Source organism: Struthio camelus, chromosome 6, assembly GCF_040807025.1.
Source record: "Struthio camelus isolate bStrCam1 chromosome 6, bStrCam1.hap1, whole genome shotgun sequence".
Classification (NCBI taxonomy): Eukaryota; Metazoa; Chordata; class Aves; order Struthioniformes; family Struthionidae; genus Struthio; species Struthio camelus.
Window position 1 is genome coordinate 3,805,379 of NC_090947.1, and position 19,859 is coordinate 3,825,237.

The following is a 19,859-nucleotide window of genomic DNA, read 5'->3' on the forward strand; positions in this document are numbered from 1 at the left end:
TGGGCCTGTCTGCCAGAATGATGGCTAAGAATACATTCCTGGCCCATCAGTCTCAAGCAGCCTGCTTGATATTTATGCGAACTGAATGTTATTTTATTCCCCCTCTAGTCATGCTTGTCAGCTTCCCGAGTGAAAAGTGAAACTGCTGCTTTGACTCATACTTCAAGTATTGAAGCTCGGAGAGGCTGCAGATTGTTATTATTATTACTAGTATTATATATTTTTTGGGGTGTGCGTTGAACATTGATGCCCGATTGGGAAGAACTAATGGCTGACATTGAATGTACAGGATGGCTGCAAAACAGCCCATCCCCGGCCAGTGAAACGTGTCTTATGACTTCCAATGCCTCTGTCAAAGCTGGTTTAGATGTGGAGTAATGAGGTGCTCACTTTTTTAACTTGGCGTGCCTTTTTCTTTTCTTTTCTTAATTTTTTTAAAATTGTATATATGTCTATATATATCTAATAGCGTCGGCAGTGGTCGTCTGTTCTCACGCGTGGTAATTGATACAAAATCAAATGCATTATTTGTATTCAGTCAGGAGGATGAAATTGCATTCAGTGGGCTGAAGCCTGAACTCATTTACAGTTTGCCGAAGCCGGGCTTTCAGGAGCCCTCTTTTCAATTTGAAGAATACCTTGTCAGGCGAGAGAAGTAGTCGGAAAGGGGAAAGCACAGCGTGTAAGCCTGGCACGTTTTGATTGCTCATATTTTAAATCGGGAGAACGTTAAATAACTTCCATCTTCAAAGGGTGGTCTCGGAAACAGGAATATAGGGCATTAATACACTAACAATATAAGCTCGGCATCCGTTTACCGGAGACTTGCATTGCTTTTCTGGTCGAAGGGGAGGGAATATCGCCGACTCCTCACTTCAGAGCAGTTTGACCCAAGGACGGCAGGTTATTACCAGAGAAGGGTTGTGAAGCAGGAGGATTTACCACAGTTGGGTGATGCTTCAGGTCTCCAGCACGAGTAGTTGAACTGCACATTTAGAAATCTCCTTATTTTTTCGGCGCTTAGAAACAGATTTTGTTTGCGTAATTGAAGCCCAGCAATGGGACTAAGCTGCAGGAAGCATACAGGTTTACGTTAGTATTTTCGACGAGAAAGGGTTTTAAAGAACGCTCCCTTTCACTTGTTACAGGGAAAGGTTGGAGCTGTAAGCAAAGTGGTTATTAAGGAGACTCAGTTTTTGGAGGGATCTGATCTTGGCTTGCAAAAAGCTCACAAACTTTGTGCTTATAGGATTCTTCTAAAAACCACGTGCTGCACGTTTGCCTCGCAGCGTGGTTTCTTCACCGTTTTACAGGTACTATTCAGCGCATCATGACTGACGCCCGTGTCTCCGGCTGGTGGTGAACGTGGCGCTTGTACTTCAGTCTTATAGTTGAGAGCACTTGCCCTTGCCTCTCTCGCGCGCAAGTATTTGGAAAAGGCATGGGGGGTGGTAGAGTTGGTTGTTCTTGGGGGTTTTTTTTCCCCTCCCTTAAGTAAAACAGGATAATTCTTCCTAAAGTAAAAGCTGAGAATTAGAGGTCTGTCCATGTGCTGTGTTCCTCACGTTCTCTGGGGGAAAAAGCGAAGCGTTTTGCGAAATTAGGCCATACGTGATTAAGCTGTCCTGACCGGTGCCTTCTCTGGGATTTGTCCATCATGTTTATGAATTGCTATGGACTGGTGTGCTTTTTGATTTAGCAAGGAAATGACTATCAACGCGACACACTTGTTACCCCACATCCTGACTGAGGTGCCCCTTGCAAAACCTAGCGCCCCTAGCAGGCACCTTTCTTGTAGTACCTGACTCTGCAACTTGCTTCTCTTAAAAGGAGAATTTTCATTTCTTTGCTCCAAAGTTAATTTTTTTTTCTTTTAAGTTCTTAATGTAGGAAACATTCCTAAGTCCCAAACCGGAGGAAAATATTCAGGCCAAGCAGTAATCAGCTTGCATTCTTGGTCATGCCTCCGTATTGCTGTTGTCCTCTTCTGCATCTTCTCTTTTTTTGGAGTCGGGGAGCAAAAGATAGCAACGGTCCTCCTGCCAAAGGACAGCTGAGTAGTGGTATGGCTTCTAGACAGGATTTACTTTCCCCTCCGTGTGGAGGGACAAAAAAGCTTTGCAGGATAACTGCTGTGAGTGCTTCTGGTTCAAGTACTTAGATCTCTTACATAGATAATACAGTAAATATGTCCTCATGCTTCCCTTTCTTTGTTACTGGGTTCGGAGCAGTGGACGCAGGGAAAAGACCCAAAATCCTTAATGTCAAGTTTATGTATAGAGTTTGATTTGGTCTTTGTTGCCGGGTATTCGGCTACGTAGGTTGTCCCTCACCATTAACTTGCAGCACAACCATACTTAGCGGACAGTTAGTAAGTAAACTTTATTAGAGAAAAACAGAATAAGTACTTTTTTTTTTTTTTAAATAGGCACCTGTGGGGGATTTAACTGCTAAAAATAATCCGAAGCTACTTTTTTTGAAATCAACTGATTTGGTATTTTGCAAACATAGGCTCTAAATAGATGAATTAATCTTAAGTGCAATCCTGGTTTGGTATCTAATAAAGAAGTTCTGGAAACAGTTTCCCTTTACCTAATCTACTTTGATGTTATGTTAAACTTAAAAAGGCTAGAAATGCATTTAGGACTAACTGTAGCCAGAAGATGGATTGAGATTAATCGAAAATTGTATTACCAACCTTGGGGGGAAAATGCTAGTTTAAGGTTACTTGATAATTTACTGTGTAAAAAGACCGAAATTGAGAATGCGATTTCAGAAGTACATCTACTTTCACTAAATTTTTGCTAAGTATCGCTATTAAATTTTTCTTGATTTTAAAAAAAAAAAAAAAAAAAAAGAGAGAGAGAGTGTGAGAGAGAGAAAAGCGAGCCAAAATAAAAGTTCTTGCAAAAGTTCAGGTTTATATTGTGGTTCATATTAAGATTTTAGGATGAAAGGATGTGCTCAGGATCATAGTTCTGATGTGTATCAGCTAATGTACTTTTCAAAAACTGCTTTCCAGTTTTGTCTATACAGTTCAGCAAAGAAACAAGTTTCGTTGATCATTTATTAAAAATACGTGATCTGTTTGAGTTCACCTCCTTTTTTTTTCGTGACTGATATCAAGTAAAGTGGCTGAGTGTGTCTTGATCTGTTGGGCCCTCTATCCTTGCTCCTGGAAGGGGGTCTCCCAGTGCAAATGCTTGTGTTATATCCCTTTTGATTTCATAGTGGGAGCTAACAGAAATTTGTGTCGGTCTGCATGCATGAGAAATACTTGCTCATTGGAAAGCAAGTTTGACGTGGGCCGTGTTGTGGTCCAAAATAGAAATCATTTTATTTTGACCTACTCAAAGAGAAGACATTTGCACTTTACCAGCCTCTGCATGGAACAGGGAATGGAAAATGGATCTCTTAGAGCAAGAGGAGGCATCTTAGACCTTTAATTTTGATTTGCTTGAGTGGGCTAATTAAAAATTACTCTGTCATTAGTTCTTAGAAATGTTGCATGTTGCACTACCATAGCTAATGCAGAGGGAAACTACGTAATGCGCTGAAGGTGGCGTGTTTTTCACTGGGTGCATACGCTAAGTGACCCATCATCACCCAGAGTATTAGTTGTATTGGGCGCACGTGAACTATGTGCATGAAAGGGAAAATTGTTTTCCCACCTTTATTGCCGTTACCGCCCTTTTTAATGTTTGCCTGTATCTGTAGTATTAGCAGAAGTAGATAGCACTCAGTGGATGTTATGGTGGCTCTGTTCCATTATGTTTTAAAATGTCCTAGTGTTACATAGTGTTAATTTGAGGATCAGTAAGATCTTTGTAAGAAAGAGCAATTGGAAGTAATAAAGTGATTTCCCATTGTTTTCTGTCAGTTCCGGCTGGCCTGCTTCTAAAATTGATACAAAGAGTCCTGTTGATTTGAGAGGACTTGAATCCGAACTTGAGCCAAGTTTGCTTATTAGTACCTTTTTGAAAAAGTAATGGATATTTTTAGGAGGTTTTCCTGTAGCCATTGGAAGTCAATGAGCTCAAAAGGTTAGTTGCTAACAGACAATAAAAGGTATTATCTTGTCGATTTTGGCTGGATTCTAGCAATCATTAATTTAAATTATTGCATAATTTTATTCTTTCTTACTTTCCCCCCACCCCTTCCCTCTCTCTCCAAACTGCAGATACCGGGTTAGGAGAGTCTGTGTGTTCAAGCCCAAGTATATCCAGTACAACCAGCCCCAAACTTGATCCACCTCCTTCACCTCATGCCAACAGAAAGAAACATCGCAGGAAGAAAAGCACTAGTAATTTCAAAGCTGATGGTATCTCGGGCACAGCTGAAGGTAAGCTTACTTTATGGTGGAAGTCTGAATTTTGAAAATATTTTGTTCTGCTTCCAAAAAGCATTTCTGAGTACATCTCAGCCATGTCATTGGCTTTGCACAGAAAAGGTGGACAAAATTGTACTGAAGTGTAGAGGAATTAAAGGCTCTGATCTTTTCACGATGGAGCTGAGTGACCTGTGGCATCACATGATAGTGATTGCCACTGTCTTAAACATTTTTGAGACAACATTTTTCTTTTAGAGGTGTCCCCAAGCTAATATGGAGCATCATTAGTGGTAAAGGTAAGGTACAGGCATGCTTGTAAGGTTAAAAAGAAAAAAAAAAAAGGTCCAGGTCCACTCAGCCTGTACATCATGCTAGAATTTGTGTGTTTTTTTCAGTATTGTTAAACCTTGTGTTACCATTCTGTGCTCTAGAATCATCAATGCACTGATGCCTGTTATAGTTTGAATATTCAGCTACTCGTGGAAAGGTTGTGTTATTTGAGGATAAAAAGAAAAGGGGAGAGTTTAAATGTTTGGGTTCCTTTTTAAGAACCAGAAAGCAAAAGCCGAAAAGAACTTCTTTTTTCCCTTAGTTTGGCTGACTATTTCCAACGCGAACACTGCTATAGCTGTTCAATGCCCTTCTGAAGGGGTAACAATGTATACAGTAGCCAGATAGGATATAAAACATGCTTGTATCTTTAGAAAAGAAGAATAGAAACATTTTATGATTCAACCAAAAGAGCTCCAGAAAAAAAAAATGAACAAGGGTAGTTGGAAAGCTCAGAAACTGGGGAGTCAACATATAAGGAAAGATGAAAAAAGGAGACAATGGAATAACATTGTTGGAAAAGGGGAGTGTTAAGTAAGAAAAAGATGTGGTTGTAAGCATTGGAGAGTAAAAACAGCTAATTCAGTATCAAAGAGCTTTGGAACAAGTTCTGAAAAAAGGATGACAATTGCAGACAGCTGAAGAGACATTAAAAATAGATGTGATAATAGTATACAACTGAGAAGGGGCATGTTAACTACTACTTAGTCATCCTTATTTTCCATTTATTTAATTTCTCAATTGCACTTCTATCACATATGAAATTTATTTCCTCTGCTATCTATACAAATCTTTTTTTTTTAAAAAAAAAGCATTAGCTTTTTTTATAATAGCTCCTGTTGTGTTCTCTTTCCAGTCATTTAGCTATCTTTACTGTTAGTTCCCCCTAGTTTATGGCCTGCAGCCAAATTTTATTTTAACCTTTCGTTTTTAATTTGTCTTTTTTTTTTTCCCCAGTTCCCTTTACGCCTCTTATTTTCGTACCTCAACAGCAAGTTATAGAGAGGATTTTTCACAGCACTCACCATTGGCCCAAGACTGTTTTGTTGAAGTCGATATGAATCGAGACCAGCTGGATATTAAGAGCCTTTGAAAATCTCTTTCTAAGTAGTTAGTACATGTATGTTTTCTTTCGCCTGGTGAGATTATTTTCACAAGTCGCAGGAGTTGCAGTCTGTGTGGTCCTGGTCTGCAAGCACAGACTTTTGAACCACAGCAAGCAATCAGTGATTTGCAGTTGTTGTGCATCTTGCCTCTGAAATTCCTGTTTGGACGGGAGCGGGGGTACACGGCTCCATCCTCCTCCTCTGGTCTCTCTTGCTCTAGTCTTTGTGCGAGTCTGCCAGCCTCTTAACATGCTAGCCTGAAAGCCTTTTGCAATAACCTTTTGGTCCAAAACTCTCCCCCTTCTTGAAAAGTAAATAAAATATGCTTTCAGAAGGGTAAGAAATGACTGACAAGCAACACCAAGTGATGCAGTAAAAGCCTTCATGGGGGACCTTAAAAGTAGCAATGAACAGATGTCTGCTTTCAGTCTTTGTGTGTCCCTGCATTAGCTTTCTTGGACGTGCCTCTTCTTACATGTCTTGAGGTGGGCATCCTTTTTTGGTTTGGAGCTTACAGTTACCTGAGTATTTTAAGTTGTCTCAGATGGACCACAACATTTGTTAAATTCTTTATAATACCTCGGTTAGACTGCAGACTAGCAGAAAGCACTTATTGGCCACAAGAAGAGTGTAATTCCAACTTTCTACGCTGCATTCTTGCCGTGTCTGAGAGGAACGCTGGGTATCCTCCAGCAGATAGCTAATCTCACTGGCCTTTGAGTCCTGGGCAAGCTTAGGAGAAAATGCCTGTCGATTGGAACAGTCGGCCTCCTCCATTGGCCTGTAGCTGATGGAAAAGCAATTAAGCCTGCTTGAGTTTCCTGCCTTTTTAGAAAAAAGGCTTTCCCTGTGTCTGTTTGCCTTTCTTTTCTGGTGTTCAGGTTGGTGCAGTCCAAAGCTATGTTTGATGTACTTTGTGGTTCACCAGACTGGTACTATCCACCTCTCTGAGGAGCTCACAGATGGGAGTAACTCTAGTTCTGGGACAACCGATGTCACCAGCCAGTCTGCTGCTAGTGGGCAGTGTGTCAGAGATGCTTCGGGTTGTTATGTGTTTTTCTCCATGTTGTTGGATGTAGCTTTTTCTAGTCTGTCTTCTGATTTAAAGTAGTTTTCCGTTCAGTAATTCAACCTGCTCTCAGAAAAAGACCAATTTCCCTATCCTCCTACACTTACCTAGAAATCTGTCCAGTGGCCTAAACAAGGTTTCTTTTGACTTTTTTTCCTCCTTTTCCCACACTTGCAATAGGCATAGATTTAAAGCCTCACATATAGAGGTGTTCGTCTGGATTGTTGCAGTTTTGCAGACTGCATATCCAAGTTGCACAGTTAAAGGTTAGATGTTGTGAGAGATGCATGCTTAGCATTGGCAACTTCGATCAAGTATTTGAGATACAGCACGTGGTTTGGTGAAAATGAGGTACAGAAAGCTGAATTGTGGAGGAACCATGTCGTCCTTCCTTCCTTCCTTCTAGAAATCCTGAGCTCGCTGTGAATAGGCGGATTCTCCAGTAGGAGGTATTTTCAAGCAGTTACGATAGATGAGTTAAATGGTTTGGGTAATTCTAGATTTGACGTTGTTTTCCCTTGGGTCCAGGCACGTTTCAAGTGTCAGCTTTCAATTAGAAATTCTGAGTTCCTGTATTTTTGTCTGTAGCAAAGTTTAGGTGTTTTCTGAGATCTAAATCTGGTCTTCAGCGAGCTCTCTAGCATTCCTAATGCGCGTTTCAGTGTTTTCTCTCCTTGTGTGTGCCTGCTTTGATCACTGACCTCTGCCCAGGTATTCAGATAACACGGCGATGGACAGTAGTGAGCCCAGAGTGATGGTAGTCACTAATTCCAAGCACTGATGCTTGTGTGTTTGATGCCCTTCCGTAAAGGTTATACTGATCCTTCTTTCTACCTGCTATCTGCACATTCACAGCCCTCTCTTTCTGGGGTTGCATCTCTTTCATCTTATCCAGTTTATCTGTCTACTTGTTTTCTGAGACAATGGTTGCAGCAACAAAAATACTGTGGCAACGGTGCTGCGGTTGGATGAAAATTAAAATGCAATTCCTCTTTTGGAAAACCAGATTCTGATGAAATTTCCCCAAGTGCAATGAAACCCAGAGAGAAATTTTTTGGTTCTCATCTATACAGAACTTGTCACTGAAAAAATCTCTCAGTGTTTTTGAGGCTAACAGCAGGAATTTGTACATTAGGCAAGGTGCCAGCAACCAGCAGTGTTTTTCCCACCATGCTATCTAAACTTGCTCAGAGCAGGCTGATACAGTGCAGCGGTTCAAAGAGGAATAGCTGCTCGGAGCCTGGGCTGTTTTAGTGCCCTTGCGCTACTGCATTTGGAAGGACTGCTAGTGACAATGGGAAGGTTTTTCAGCTTCAAAACAAGTGGAAAAATTAAAAGCCTTCCTGTAAATACTCTTTACAGAAAGGTCTTTCCCACTGGTTATTTTTCTTGCTGCTCTTAGATAGGAACTGTTTTCTACAAGCTTCATGTCTGTGACAGCTTGGACCTGCCTGCCTCCAGTGTGTCACTGAGATTTTTAAGAGCTATAGACAGCTCAAGGTATGGCCATCTTCCTTTCAGTGTCCAACCTAGATCATGGGTACTTTGCAAGCGTTTACTTGACCGAGAGCGCTGACACCAGGGCCAAAGTTGCTGTTTCTTTTGGGGTCTCTCTGGCTATGCCCAGGTAGATGGGCTCATCTGTCCCTTCACCGTCAGCAAGGTGTGAGTCAGCTTGCAGCAAAGCAAACCCAGCTCTCCGTTCCCAGGCACGCAGATGTATCCTGTGAAAGACAGCTCGACGGTAGAGTAATAAACACGATGAGAGGCTCAGGAGAACTTTCCAAACTCTGCTTTCTCTGCAAAGCCGTGGTCCGCATTCTTCTTTATTGCTGGTTTCTAAAGAGTTTTTGAAGGACAAGGAAGGTCCTTTCATGTTTCTTTAGACCTGTGTTCTTAACACAAAGATATTTTGTTCTCTGCTTCTTGTAGAAGTGATTGCCTTTCACTGTCCTTTTCTTGATCTATACAGTCTAGCTCCGAACTCTAGGTGTGTGTTTTCCAGCTGGTAGATTAGGGTGAACCCCAATTTACTGACAAATAGCAATTTTTTTCCCCAGATTGAACAAAAGGACGTATTTTAAAAGCTTATGTTCTTCACAACCATCTTCAGTATCACTGAAATCATTCTTTTGTTCTGGATCTCCAGAAGCATTAAAGATGAGCTATAGCTAAGTATGAAATGTATATTGGAAATATGCATATTTGATTTTTTTGTGGGTGAAAAACAGGCATTAGTCTTGACTTCTCTTCTGTACTCTTAGCAATAAGCAAAAATTTCACTGCTTTCATCCTGTTTCTCATTTGAGTGGGGACTTGAGTCCAGGAGGGTGGGATAACAGGGTGGTAAAAAGCCAAGGGAAGTGCCAGTTTATTCACAAGACTTCTTGGCCCCTTTCGACCACTCCAAAACCAGAATAACAAAGCAAAGAAGTGGGAAGTAGGGAAATGCAGTCCTTAGCATAGGCGTTTGTAATCTATATAATAGCTAAAAATTTGATGTTTCATGTAAATTAAAAGCAGTACGGAAGTTAACTGAACATTGAGTATGTGATGCATGAAAAATTTGTTTTACCTGCAGCTTCTCACCCTAAGCTTTCCTTGGTCTAATCCCTCAAGCTTTTCCATCATCTCATGTTGGTATTGCATGTTGAAATGATTTAAATGTGCTTGGCTCTGTACAGAGCACAGTGCGTAGACTTGTCCTGACAATTTTAACAAATTTTTCCTTCAGTGCATAGTTCTAGTGTGCTTTGACCTGTTTGAACTTTAAAAAAAAAAAAAAAAAAAAGTCTCTAACTATGTATATGAATAGCTTTGGGAATTTTGGAAATGTAGTGGAAAAAAAACCTCTGAAACTTCTCCCATGAAAGAGATGAAAAGGGTAAGATGAAAACAAACTAGTGTTTGTGAGAGAGATCCTTCATTTGACAGAAGGACATTGTTAATGCTAATACTTATTTTTGTTTATAGTATGTGGAATTAATCTTTGCTGTGAAGGAATATATATTCTTGGTGCTTTTTGTGTGGCTTTTCATGATGTAGAAGAAACCTTCTGACATTGTCAGAGGACAGCATGTTCAGACACCTTTTCAGCACAAAAAGTCACAGCATCATCACTCCCTTTTCTCTAGAAGGAAGATGTGAAATATAATGTCTTGACCTGCAGTTGCACAAGAGCAAAACTACTCACCTATTATAGCGTCTGTAACCTTTGGAATCAGCTCTGTTAGATGCCAAGGTCCTGTATGGACTGCGTTGCTTAAAGTAATGCACAGAGCTACGTTGTCACCAAAACCTTTTCAGCTAAAAGCTCTTCCTGATCTTTTACAGGGTAATTATACTACTGAGGTTGTTACAGGCAAGCAAACATTGTCCACACATGGGGACTCCACAAAGTTATTCCTGGTAATCTTTTCATGCTCATTATTTCACCTAATTCCTTTAAATTAAATATCAGTAATTGCAACCTGCTGTGTAATAGGAGTAGATATGGAGGCATTCTTGGAAAAATGTTATTTATTTTGGTAAGACAACTTTTTTTTTTTTTTAGTTGTATAGAAATATTGAGATAGGTGGATCAGGTGCAAATGAAATAAAGCCTGGAAGTATTATATGGCATTAGGGAAGAGTTCTCTTCACTTCACCAGAAATTCTCCTGTGGCCTGTGTGTAGTCTTACCACAGCTTATTTAAACTTTTAAAATTGTAAACTATTTTATTTAGAACCTTATTAGCATCTTAGAGGGTCCATCTAGCTCTGGGATGAGCGCAGAGCCCTGCTTAGCTGGGACACTGCAGTCAGTTGGAGTGGGCTCCTTAGTATGTGTTAACAATAACCCAAAGTCTGGGGAAGAAATCAATAGGGGAAACCAGTTATTTTGTAGTTGTTTTCATACACACATTGTTTATGTAGTTATACTCTCCTTAAGATCATGAGTGATGTCTTAATGACCGTTACCCTCTCAAAAAGCAGAACTATATCTATACCAGAGGAGAGTGTTTCAGTGCTGTTGCCTGGTATTTATATGCCTCTTGGATGGATAGTTTAGTGAGAGCAGTACTTATTTCTATTTCTGGACTCATAAGTGCCTGAATTTTAGAAAGCAAACGTTCCACAGTTCTCAGAAATAAGGCTGTTCTGCAGTATTTCAAGCAAGATTGATACAAAAATAGTGTTTGAACTGTCAGATTGAATAAGGAAAGACAGCTATTTGGTGCTGGAAGGGTTTGCTTTATAAGCACATAGCTAGGAAATCAAAAACAATTAGCTGTGTAATTCATTTAGGAATACCCACTGAATTCTGTTCATGAACAGTTTATTGTTCTTAGTGTCATTTGGATATTCAACAAGTAGCATTTTGCTAAGTTTCATACTGCGCACAAAAGACCAAATGCTACTTTGCTAACCCTTGCTAAATCTGGAGTTTAGTAAGCTTGCCCAAGTGGGTGGTTTTAGGAGTGTGATTTGATATGTATTTGCTTCCTTGTTCAGTGGAATATTTTCAAATGGTCCTAGGCCCTTTCTGATCCAGGCGTTCTGTGCTGAAGCTGCTTTGCAGGTATCACTTTTTAAAATAAAAAACAGATTTCAGTTGGCATCCAAAAAGAAAAAGTTAGGAGCAAAAAATCTAACTGTATTTTCATTCTCTGTCTACGTGGGAACTTAAACAATATCAACAGCATTTGACCATATTTGTAATCTAAAATGCCAAAGGCTTGTTTTCATTTAAGGATGCTGCAGCATCTCAGAGGTTACCACCTATTCAGTGTCAAAACGTTCTTTCATTGTAATTCCACTGATCATCAGCAACTTCGTTTGCAGCCGTGTAGGAGGTGCAATACTGGACGACTGCTGTACACCTGAGAAACAGGAGGGCAGAAATTAATAAAATCTAGACCGAATCTTCAGAGACCTGCTTTCAACCAAGGCATAAAGGTCACTTGTTGGGAAACCTTCAGCCTTAGTTGTCACAGCCTATCTGACATGAAAGGTGTGCTGCTGAAAGACATTTATGTTGATGCTGAGGAGTGAAAGACGAGGGAGGTGAAGCCCATCTATTGTTTTAACCTACTTCATTGCAGGCTAAACAAGTTGAAAGATCCCTTCTTCTCTTTAAAACTACTGTTAACTCGGGGTCAGCAGAGGGTGCATGTTCCGCCTCCTTGATTGGAAGGAAAAGTGTCACGGCAGTGGTCAACAGAAAAGAGGATTTTGGAAAGGATGAGTCCCAGGATGAATTGGTGGTGTTTGTACACACTAGCTCATCTGGATATCTAGAAAAAGATAATGCTTATTTTTTCCTACATCTCTCTGAAAGGTGGTCCTTCTCTTAGTACACTAAGAACTTTGCTATGTTTTAACTACGGAACTGTGTAGTGTGTATCCTCAGTGCAATTGCTGTGCTGTGATTTGGCCCGATGCCTTTGGAAAAGGAAAAAGTTCTAAGCAGCTTTATAATTAAGTGAAAACAAGTAACACCATAGAGTCTTACTGATTTCAGGTAAATTCCTTAGAGCTATTGCATGAGCCTGAGACAGGGACCCTGATAAGGAAGAGCGTTCCTAACGTGCACGAGATGGTGTTTACAAGATACCAAGATATATTTTTAAGATATTAACGTTGCCTAGAGAAGTTGCTTCCATTGCGTTACTTAAGCTGCAGCATTTACTTTAAAAGATCCTTGCCAGTTTTTCTGTGGTGTAAGACAGTGTAATTTCATTATGAATCTAAATACTGAAATTAAAATACCTTTTAAAAAAAAGGATGACTATGCATTATAAAGCTATAGTAAATAAAAAGAATAAAATATCTGGTGAGGGTTTTGAGGGTTTCACAAGTATGGAAACTTTACACATAAAGAGAAGGTTCGGGCTTCAGGCATGCCGTCAGTATGAGTTTTCTTTTGCGTGTTTTTTTTTTTTTTTTAACCTCCCCAGAAGCCTTCAGCGAGTTCATTCTGTTAAATACAACTTAGTTCTTAAGTTTCCCAGGTAACTGAAGTATCAGTAAAGTCAAGATGTTGCAATTTAGATGAATAGACTCTTGGTGTGAAAGTGGTTTAGGAGGTGATTCTAGAGCCAAGCCTTAGTTTATGAGTGATGCCTTATCTTCAGCTTTGTGGTTTGTATTTTGGCTCACCAGCTTATTGGAAATGAGATACAGAGTTGTGTTGGGGAGAAGCTGCTTTTAAGGAACAGAAGCCTTAAGTAAGTCCATTCACAAGACCTTAAGCAACTAAAACAAACTAATCTTACTGATTAGACAAACATGAAGAAGAAAAATCCGTGAAGGTATCTTAAAATCAAGAGTACAACCTCTGGCTCAGGAAGTTCCCAAACCAAGGACTGTTCTGGGAGAGGTACTGGGGCATACACTGCTGTATATATCGCTCTTTGCTTTTCCCCAGGCGTCTCCTATTAGTTACTGATGCAAGCGTACCAGGCTAGATGGACCTCTTACTCTGACCTGTCGTGGTTGTTCATACGATGTGCGTCTCTACCACGTGCTTTGTTAAATTGTTGTTTGCCGTATACAGCATAGGCCAGCTTTCAGGGGAGGTTTGATTGGATGCCAGTTGATTACAGGCTTGCTTTTTTATTCATAATGTATAAAGCGAGACTAATGACAATGTCTTGATTGTGAAGGTTTCCCACGTATATCTCAAGCCTGGAATTCAAGGGAAATGTGTCAATAGGTCTGATCTAGCCCTAGACTTATAAAATGTGCACTAGGCGTTACGCTGAAAAGAACTCGTAATCAAGAGGTACATGCAGAACAGAGTCTAGAATTAACAAGTTAGTCATTTGTCTGTTGCAGAACTCTGCATTTTAGTCAATTATGGCAAGCCCTGAAGGATCTGTGCTGCTACTTGGTACGCTCTTAGGTTAAGAGCAGGTCTGAGTGTAAACTATCCCAAAATACACCTTGTGCCTTCAGCCTCCTGGCCCCGAGTCTGAAGAACCTCAGTGGGCAAGGAAGCCAAATCTGCCTTTAAATCCAGATGAAACTAAGTGACAGTCTTTCCTGAATGCACAAATAAAGTTATTCCAGGCCACGTCATCTAGCAAGACAGAAGCAGCAAGTCTCGTTTGACAGAGGCTGTGGATTAGGTGTACCTCATGCTTACAGGGAGGTGAGAGTGAAGGCGATGTTTCCAAGTCTGCATACACAGGATTTACTCAGCGTTGACAGTCTGACACTTTCTTTTTGTACCTTTCTCATAGGCATTACAGGTTTGGGGGATTTGATAGTTTTATTGCACACAGATTCTTAAGGCTTTGGCAGTTGCAGCTCAATGCTTCCTCTTCTTTTCTTTTCTTTTCTTTTTTTTTTTTTTTAATGCTAGTGGGATTTTTTTGCAGCTTTCTCTTAGACTTTAGGATTCAGTATCAAAACCCTTCAGATCAAAACCCTTTTTGCCTTCTCATTTGGGTTCTTTGTCAAAATGTGTGTGACATCTTCTGTAAAGCAAGGCTAAGCCAAAACTGAGGAAGGTGACTCTGCATCTAAAGAACGTTATTAAGTTATTGAACATGCAATGTTGAACACTTCGTGCAGTGATTTCCAAGAGGCAGTTTGGAGTGCGCTGAACCTGATGTTTCAACCTTCTCTGGACCACAAGTGGTGGTATCAGTAACTCGTACGTTGACGAGTGCTGTGCGCCTCTGGTTCTCGCATAGTGGTAGTGATATTTTAATAGAAAACAACATGCTCAAAAATCTAGAGCTTGAACTTCTGCTCTTGTCCTGTGGAGGAGTCTCTGAACGGTACATGCTTGGAAGTGCAGCAAACTCCTGTAAGATGGTGGTGGTTTTGATTGTGGTGGGAGCCAAGATACGGGGTTTACTATTCCACTGTTGCTCTGATTTATTTTTGTTTTATTTCAGAGATGCGTATGTAATTTGATTCTTGAGTTTGAGTTGCATTTTGATGAGTGTTTACATGTGTGAAGCCTCTGGGACAGAACACTTTCACTGTTAGAAAGACTGTTCTTTCTGTTTATTGCAGGTACGGACAAAAAAAAGGCAAAAATGACTGGGGGAGGGGTTGCTCTTAACTATGCTGACTTTTGCTTCCCTTGTAAGCGGTGGGTTCTCATGCAGTCATACCAGCCTCATCCATTTGAAAACCGCAATGCTGGAGCAATTCCAGGTTTGATGCTCTGCAATATTGATGTCCGGGAGGCATTTACAAGACAGCCCTGAGCAGTACCGTGGACTACTTTTATTTCAAACTCCTGACCAGTCAGTCATTTCCAACCTGTATGGTTGTTGCAAGTTTTAATCAAATATATGCCTTATATTGGCTGTCAAATTCAGGGAGGAAATGTGTCTTTCTATCTGAAGTCTCTACTGCAGATGCAAGTGCTGCGCGTGAGATCTTAGTGGTTAACTTGCTGCATGTTTGTTTTAGATCTCCTGTTTTCAACCCCTCCACCTTTCTCTTTACAGATATAGGTTACTTGTTGTAGATGTTATGCATAATATGTAGTGTACATCTCCAGAGCAAGACGTAAGTAAAAGGAAAACTTCAACAGGCCTTGTCATTGACATCTCCCCCCTCTCTCCGCTGCCCCCCTGCGAAAAAAAAAAAAAAAATTAATAAAGGTTTCTTTTGTGAGTGTGAGAAGGAGAAAATTGGCCATTTGTCTGTGAGGTAATAGGCTTTGGTATAATATGGAAATCTATCAAATGATTAAATTCAATGACATTAAATCACAGTTCATGAAAAGAGAACGCTGCACAGTTTAATTCTATTTAATTTTTGAGGGGGGAAAAAAAGGCAGAAAAAAAATGTTTGAGTTTCTCTTAAGCTGATTTCTCTGTGCTCTTTCTTAAAAGTGCCTTTCTAGTTGCCACACAGTGATGTGATCATTATCTGTCACCTCGTCGCCTTGCTGCCTCAACACACAGTAAAATAAAAAAAAAAAAAAGAGGAGAGAGAGAGAGAGAGAGAGAGGTGGAGAAAAAAAAAAAAAAAGACCAGAGGAGCTTGTGAAGTATGACTTCCTATCCCAAGACTCATTGCCTGCGATTCGTACCGCTTGACAGTAATGATCTTATTACAGTACTCTGGACCTTGAAGAGATTTCATGAGGAGAGCGAAAGGACGTGCCTCCATGTAATCAAGTGGCGCTGAATATTCCACGCGTTTTTGATCACACACTGATTGGGCACAGTTTTAGCCCATCTTCTAGTCAATTATGCATGGCCCCTTGTGCTCCTGTGATAGTCAGAAACATTGATAGCTGTTGTCTGGGTTTTGGCAGCCAGCCAGGGGTTTGAAGTGCCTTACGCACAGTCATTCCGGGATAAGTGCTTTTTAGTTGGAATTGATTACCTTTCTTTAGGTTTTGCTTAATAGCAAAACTGTATTGGAGAGGGCTTCAGGTGAAAAATGGACATATTAGCCATTTAGAGTATCTGAACTCCTAGTCAATTTTTAGCTTTCCCCTGTTTCCATCTAATTTATTTTTAATGATGTAATGTTTGATAATATTTAAGATATTTCATTCCAGTTGCTGCTGAGCACACATGTTGAGCACATGTTAAATTGCAGCGTATCAATTTTCAGGTTTCCTAAATTAATCCAGTTTAACCTTCCAACTGCAAGAATGTGTCTTTTTTGGTGCCTCTTCCAGTGAGTGTTTTGGTTTATCTGCAAATGTTACAAAGATGACATTACGAAGCGGAGCGAGTGCTGTTTCTAATCCCGTAATGAGGATAAATCCCTGTTCTTTAAAAGAATCGAGGGAAGAGGTCGGTAGCTGGATGCTTAGTTTAGATTCTCGTGTTAGAAGCTGATTAATTTCTTGCCGATGAAAATGTCACGTCTCCCTTAATCCCGATTCCTCCTAAAATGAAAAGAAAAATCATTCGAGGCACACGCATATCCAACTCAAAGGACTGTATCAGTGTATTTTTAATCATAAGTGAAGCTTACTGTTCCGGTACCACAAATCTTGTTTCTCATGTTTGAATATCCTACAATAGATAATTCTGGGGTTTAGGGGCTAAATGGAAAAGTGAGAAGGGGACTTTATAATAAGCTGAAGTAAAATGTTATGTTAGGCAGGTGTCAAATGAAGAGCTTGCGTTTCTCCCGTTTGGAATTTGTCAGTCATGCTGTGACTGTCAGTGAAAAGATGCAATCAAAATACTTGGCTAGCACTCAAAATTTTTACTCCTGCTTGTCAGTACAATTCTGCTATACCTGTCCACCACTCACTGAAATAAAGTGGTCCTCCAAAAGACATTGCAGGCTCTCAGCCTTTTCTAAAGGTGTTTCTACCCCGAATGTCTCCCTCATGGGATCGCTTCGTTCTGAGGTCAAAGAGAATTTACAGGGTTGCTTAAACAGGTGAAATCTGAACAGAAGCTCAGTGCTCCTTAAACTTGCGAGTAAAACTTTCCAAAGGGAGCCAAGCACTATTCTACTAGGTCCCTTTTAATTGGACTTTTATTTTTTTTCGGCTTATGGTAAAACTAATCCTATGCCGACCATCCCTAACCCTTAAAAAGCAGCTTAGAATTTTTAACATTTCTTCTGTTCTTTGTCAAGATCAGCTCTGATTTCCTGTGTAGGGGCCAAACCCCTACAAGCGTGTTAGTGTTGGGTTTTTTGGTTTTGCTTTTTTTTGTTTTGTTTTTAAGTCCATCAGTCATGTGTTTCATTTTTTGCTAAGGCCACAGGAGCTATGAAAATCATCTTTGGAAGAGAAATCTGCCCTCTGAGTCTGTCTCCTTGGTGACCTCTGAGCTTCAGGAGCACAGCCTCCTGATGGCCTATACCCGCTGTCAGGATTGCTGTGTGCTCCTCAGACTTCTGCAGGTTGCACCAAGAAGAGATGAGTTCCTGGGGCCAGAGGGTCTCTGTGCTTCCTGCTTCTTGATGTTTTGATGCCTGTTGTGATATCTAGCCATTAGTGCCCAAATAATAAGCTAGAAGGCCCGTAATCACCTGCTTATTTGCCATGTTTATCTCCACGGAGAAGGTTTCTTTCTCCACCTGGAGCTATTTCACAGGGATCTAAATTAGAGCCCTGTAAACGTCAAGTTAGTTCATGGTTAAGTATTACCACAAGTGCGTGTTAAGCCCAGCTATGCACTTAAGGGTCTTTGGCCTCTTAGCGTTTGCTATTGGGCTTTGCAAGTCTGTGATAGTGCAGATACTCTGCTTTGATGGGTTTAAAACAATATGCCTCATTCTCGTCTGTGAACATAGCAAACTCATTTCTCTGCAGTGCTATGGCAGGAGACTTGTTACTTCCCAGTCTGTGTAACCCCGCAGACAGCAGTCCTGGCAGCAGAGAGAAATACTAGCTGGCTCAAACCTTGCTATAGGACCTTCAGAAGATTAACTTTTTAGGAGAAGAAAGTCTACATCTCTGGCTCTGATGGGTTTCTTTATGATCAGTGGACCCAGTAGTTTGAGCCTGCTACCAGTTTTATCTGTGGGAGTAAATGCTTTCTGTAAAGGATTATTTTTCGAAGGCCTGGGAGAAGACAGTGACAGAACAGCTTCCTTAGTAGTATAAGATATCTTGCAAGCATCTCATAACGTAGTGAACAGCGTGATGTATGCAGTGGCAGCAGCAGTGCCTGGGAGGCTTAGGCGTACGTGGCCATCTTCCCATGTCACTGAGATGCTGAAGTGTGGGGGAAAAAAGTCTATTAACAGGTTACCTTCCATTTTATTCTTTCTTTTTTGTTTAATAGAATATGATTCTCAGCTGCTCTGCTTCAGTTTCCAGGGCACATTCCCGAAGTTACGTTTGACTCTTGCCAGCAGGAAACTTGTAGGCTTCTACTTCCCCACATGCATCATCTTCATTGGTGTTTTCCAAGTGCTGTGGCATTGACTTGGCTTTGACTTCCTTTTCTCCTGCTTTCCCCAGTGCTTTGAATCTGTGTTTTTAAGCTAGGGAGGAAGTGCTGCAGTTCATGGTGATGGATTACAAAGCCGGGTGGGAATGCTTCCGACTGTGTGTCCTTTGAGGTGGAATTGGCAGCTCCCCCTAAGACAGTTGCAGCTCCCTTTCATTTCTTTTCTCTCAAGCTCCTCCTTTTGGGACCTGCATGGCTGTGCACACAGTGTGCAATTGTCGTGCAAGCTAATATTTCAAGAAAAAACAACATTCAGGCGTTTTAGTTTTGAAAATCATCGTTTTTAAATCATTAGTGATGGTGGCTGGACTGTAATTGTTACAAATGCCATTGCTTTTCAGCCAAGGTAATGCTCAGTAGAGGTAAACAAAATGCCAAAGTGAGCTAGCCTATTCCCACACAAATTGAAGGCTTTAACCAACATATTTATACATAAAAGTACAGTTCATGATTTACTTAACCTTAAAATTGGAAGCTATCCTATTACTTTGGGCTTAATATCGTCATTGTCACACACATAATTGCTTTTTGGTTGGATGGCTGCCAGTTGGTAGGCTGTGAATGGTCAGTTATAAATAACTTTTTTTGAAAAACCAATTCAAATTTTATGGTGAAACATGCTGTTTATCACATGAATGTCGCAGCAGTCTGAGCATAGAAAGGTGGATTTAGTGAAGGAGATCATACAGTACTTATCCAGCAACTGGTACACATGTTTCCAGTCATTACTGATCCAAAAAAGGTATTCCTGGAGCCTCTGTGAATGTCTCTCAGCCAGTAGTGTCCATTGATGAATAACTGTTGTTTTTTTTTTAATATATATGCTTCCTTGGGACCTTATTTGGTTAAGGGATGCATTGCATTTTAAAAAAATGAAACGTATTTTGAATATTAAGTTATCAAACATAGCTTCTGTTTCTAGTAAGTGTAACCTTTGGCTCACAATCAGTATTTGCCATGTTTTTCATCCATGGAGGAACTTTGGTGGGTTCTTCCAGTATAATTTTACACAATTGAAAAAATCACCTATCATCTGTCAGGTGGGTTGGGAATGTTTTACATGCTGATTTTCTTATTCTGACTTCAGCTGCAAGTCATTGACTTAAGTATGTCAAGGGGAAATTTTCTACATGTGG

The 19,859-nt window shown here is 40.4% G+C and overlaps 1 protein-coding gene across 11 annotated transcripts in view; it reads left to right on the plus strand.

Moving 5' to 3' along the window:
• Window positions 1-19,859, plus strand: part of AGAP1 (ArfGAP with GTPase domain, ankyrin repeat and PH domain 1) — a 403,925-nt gene that overhangs the window by 303,610 nt on the left and 80,456 nt on the right. For all 11 annotated transcript variants that reach the window (XM_068947772.1, XM_068947774.1, XM_068947773.1 and 8 more), the window contains one exon: window positions 4,181-4,342. In XM_068947772.1, the coding sequence (XP_068803873.1) occupies window positions 4,181-4,342 (162 nt within the window). The remainder of the gene's footprint in view (window positions 1-4,180; window positions 4,343-19,859) is intronic.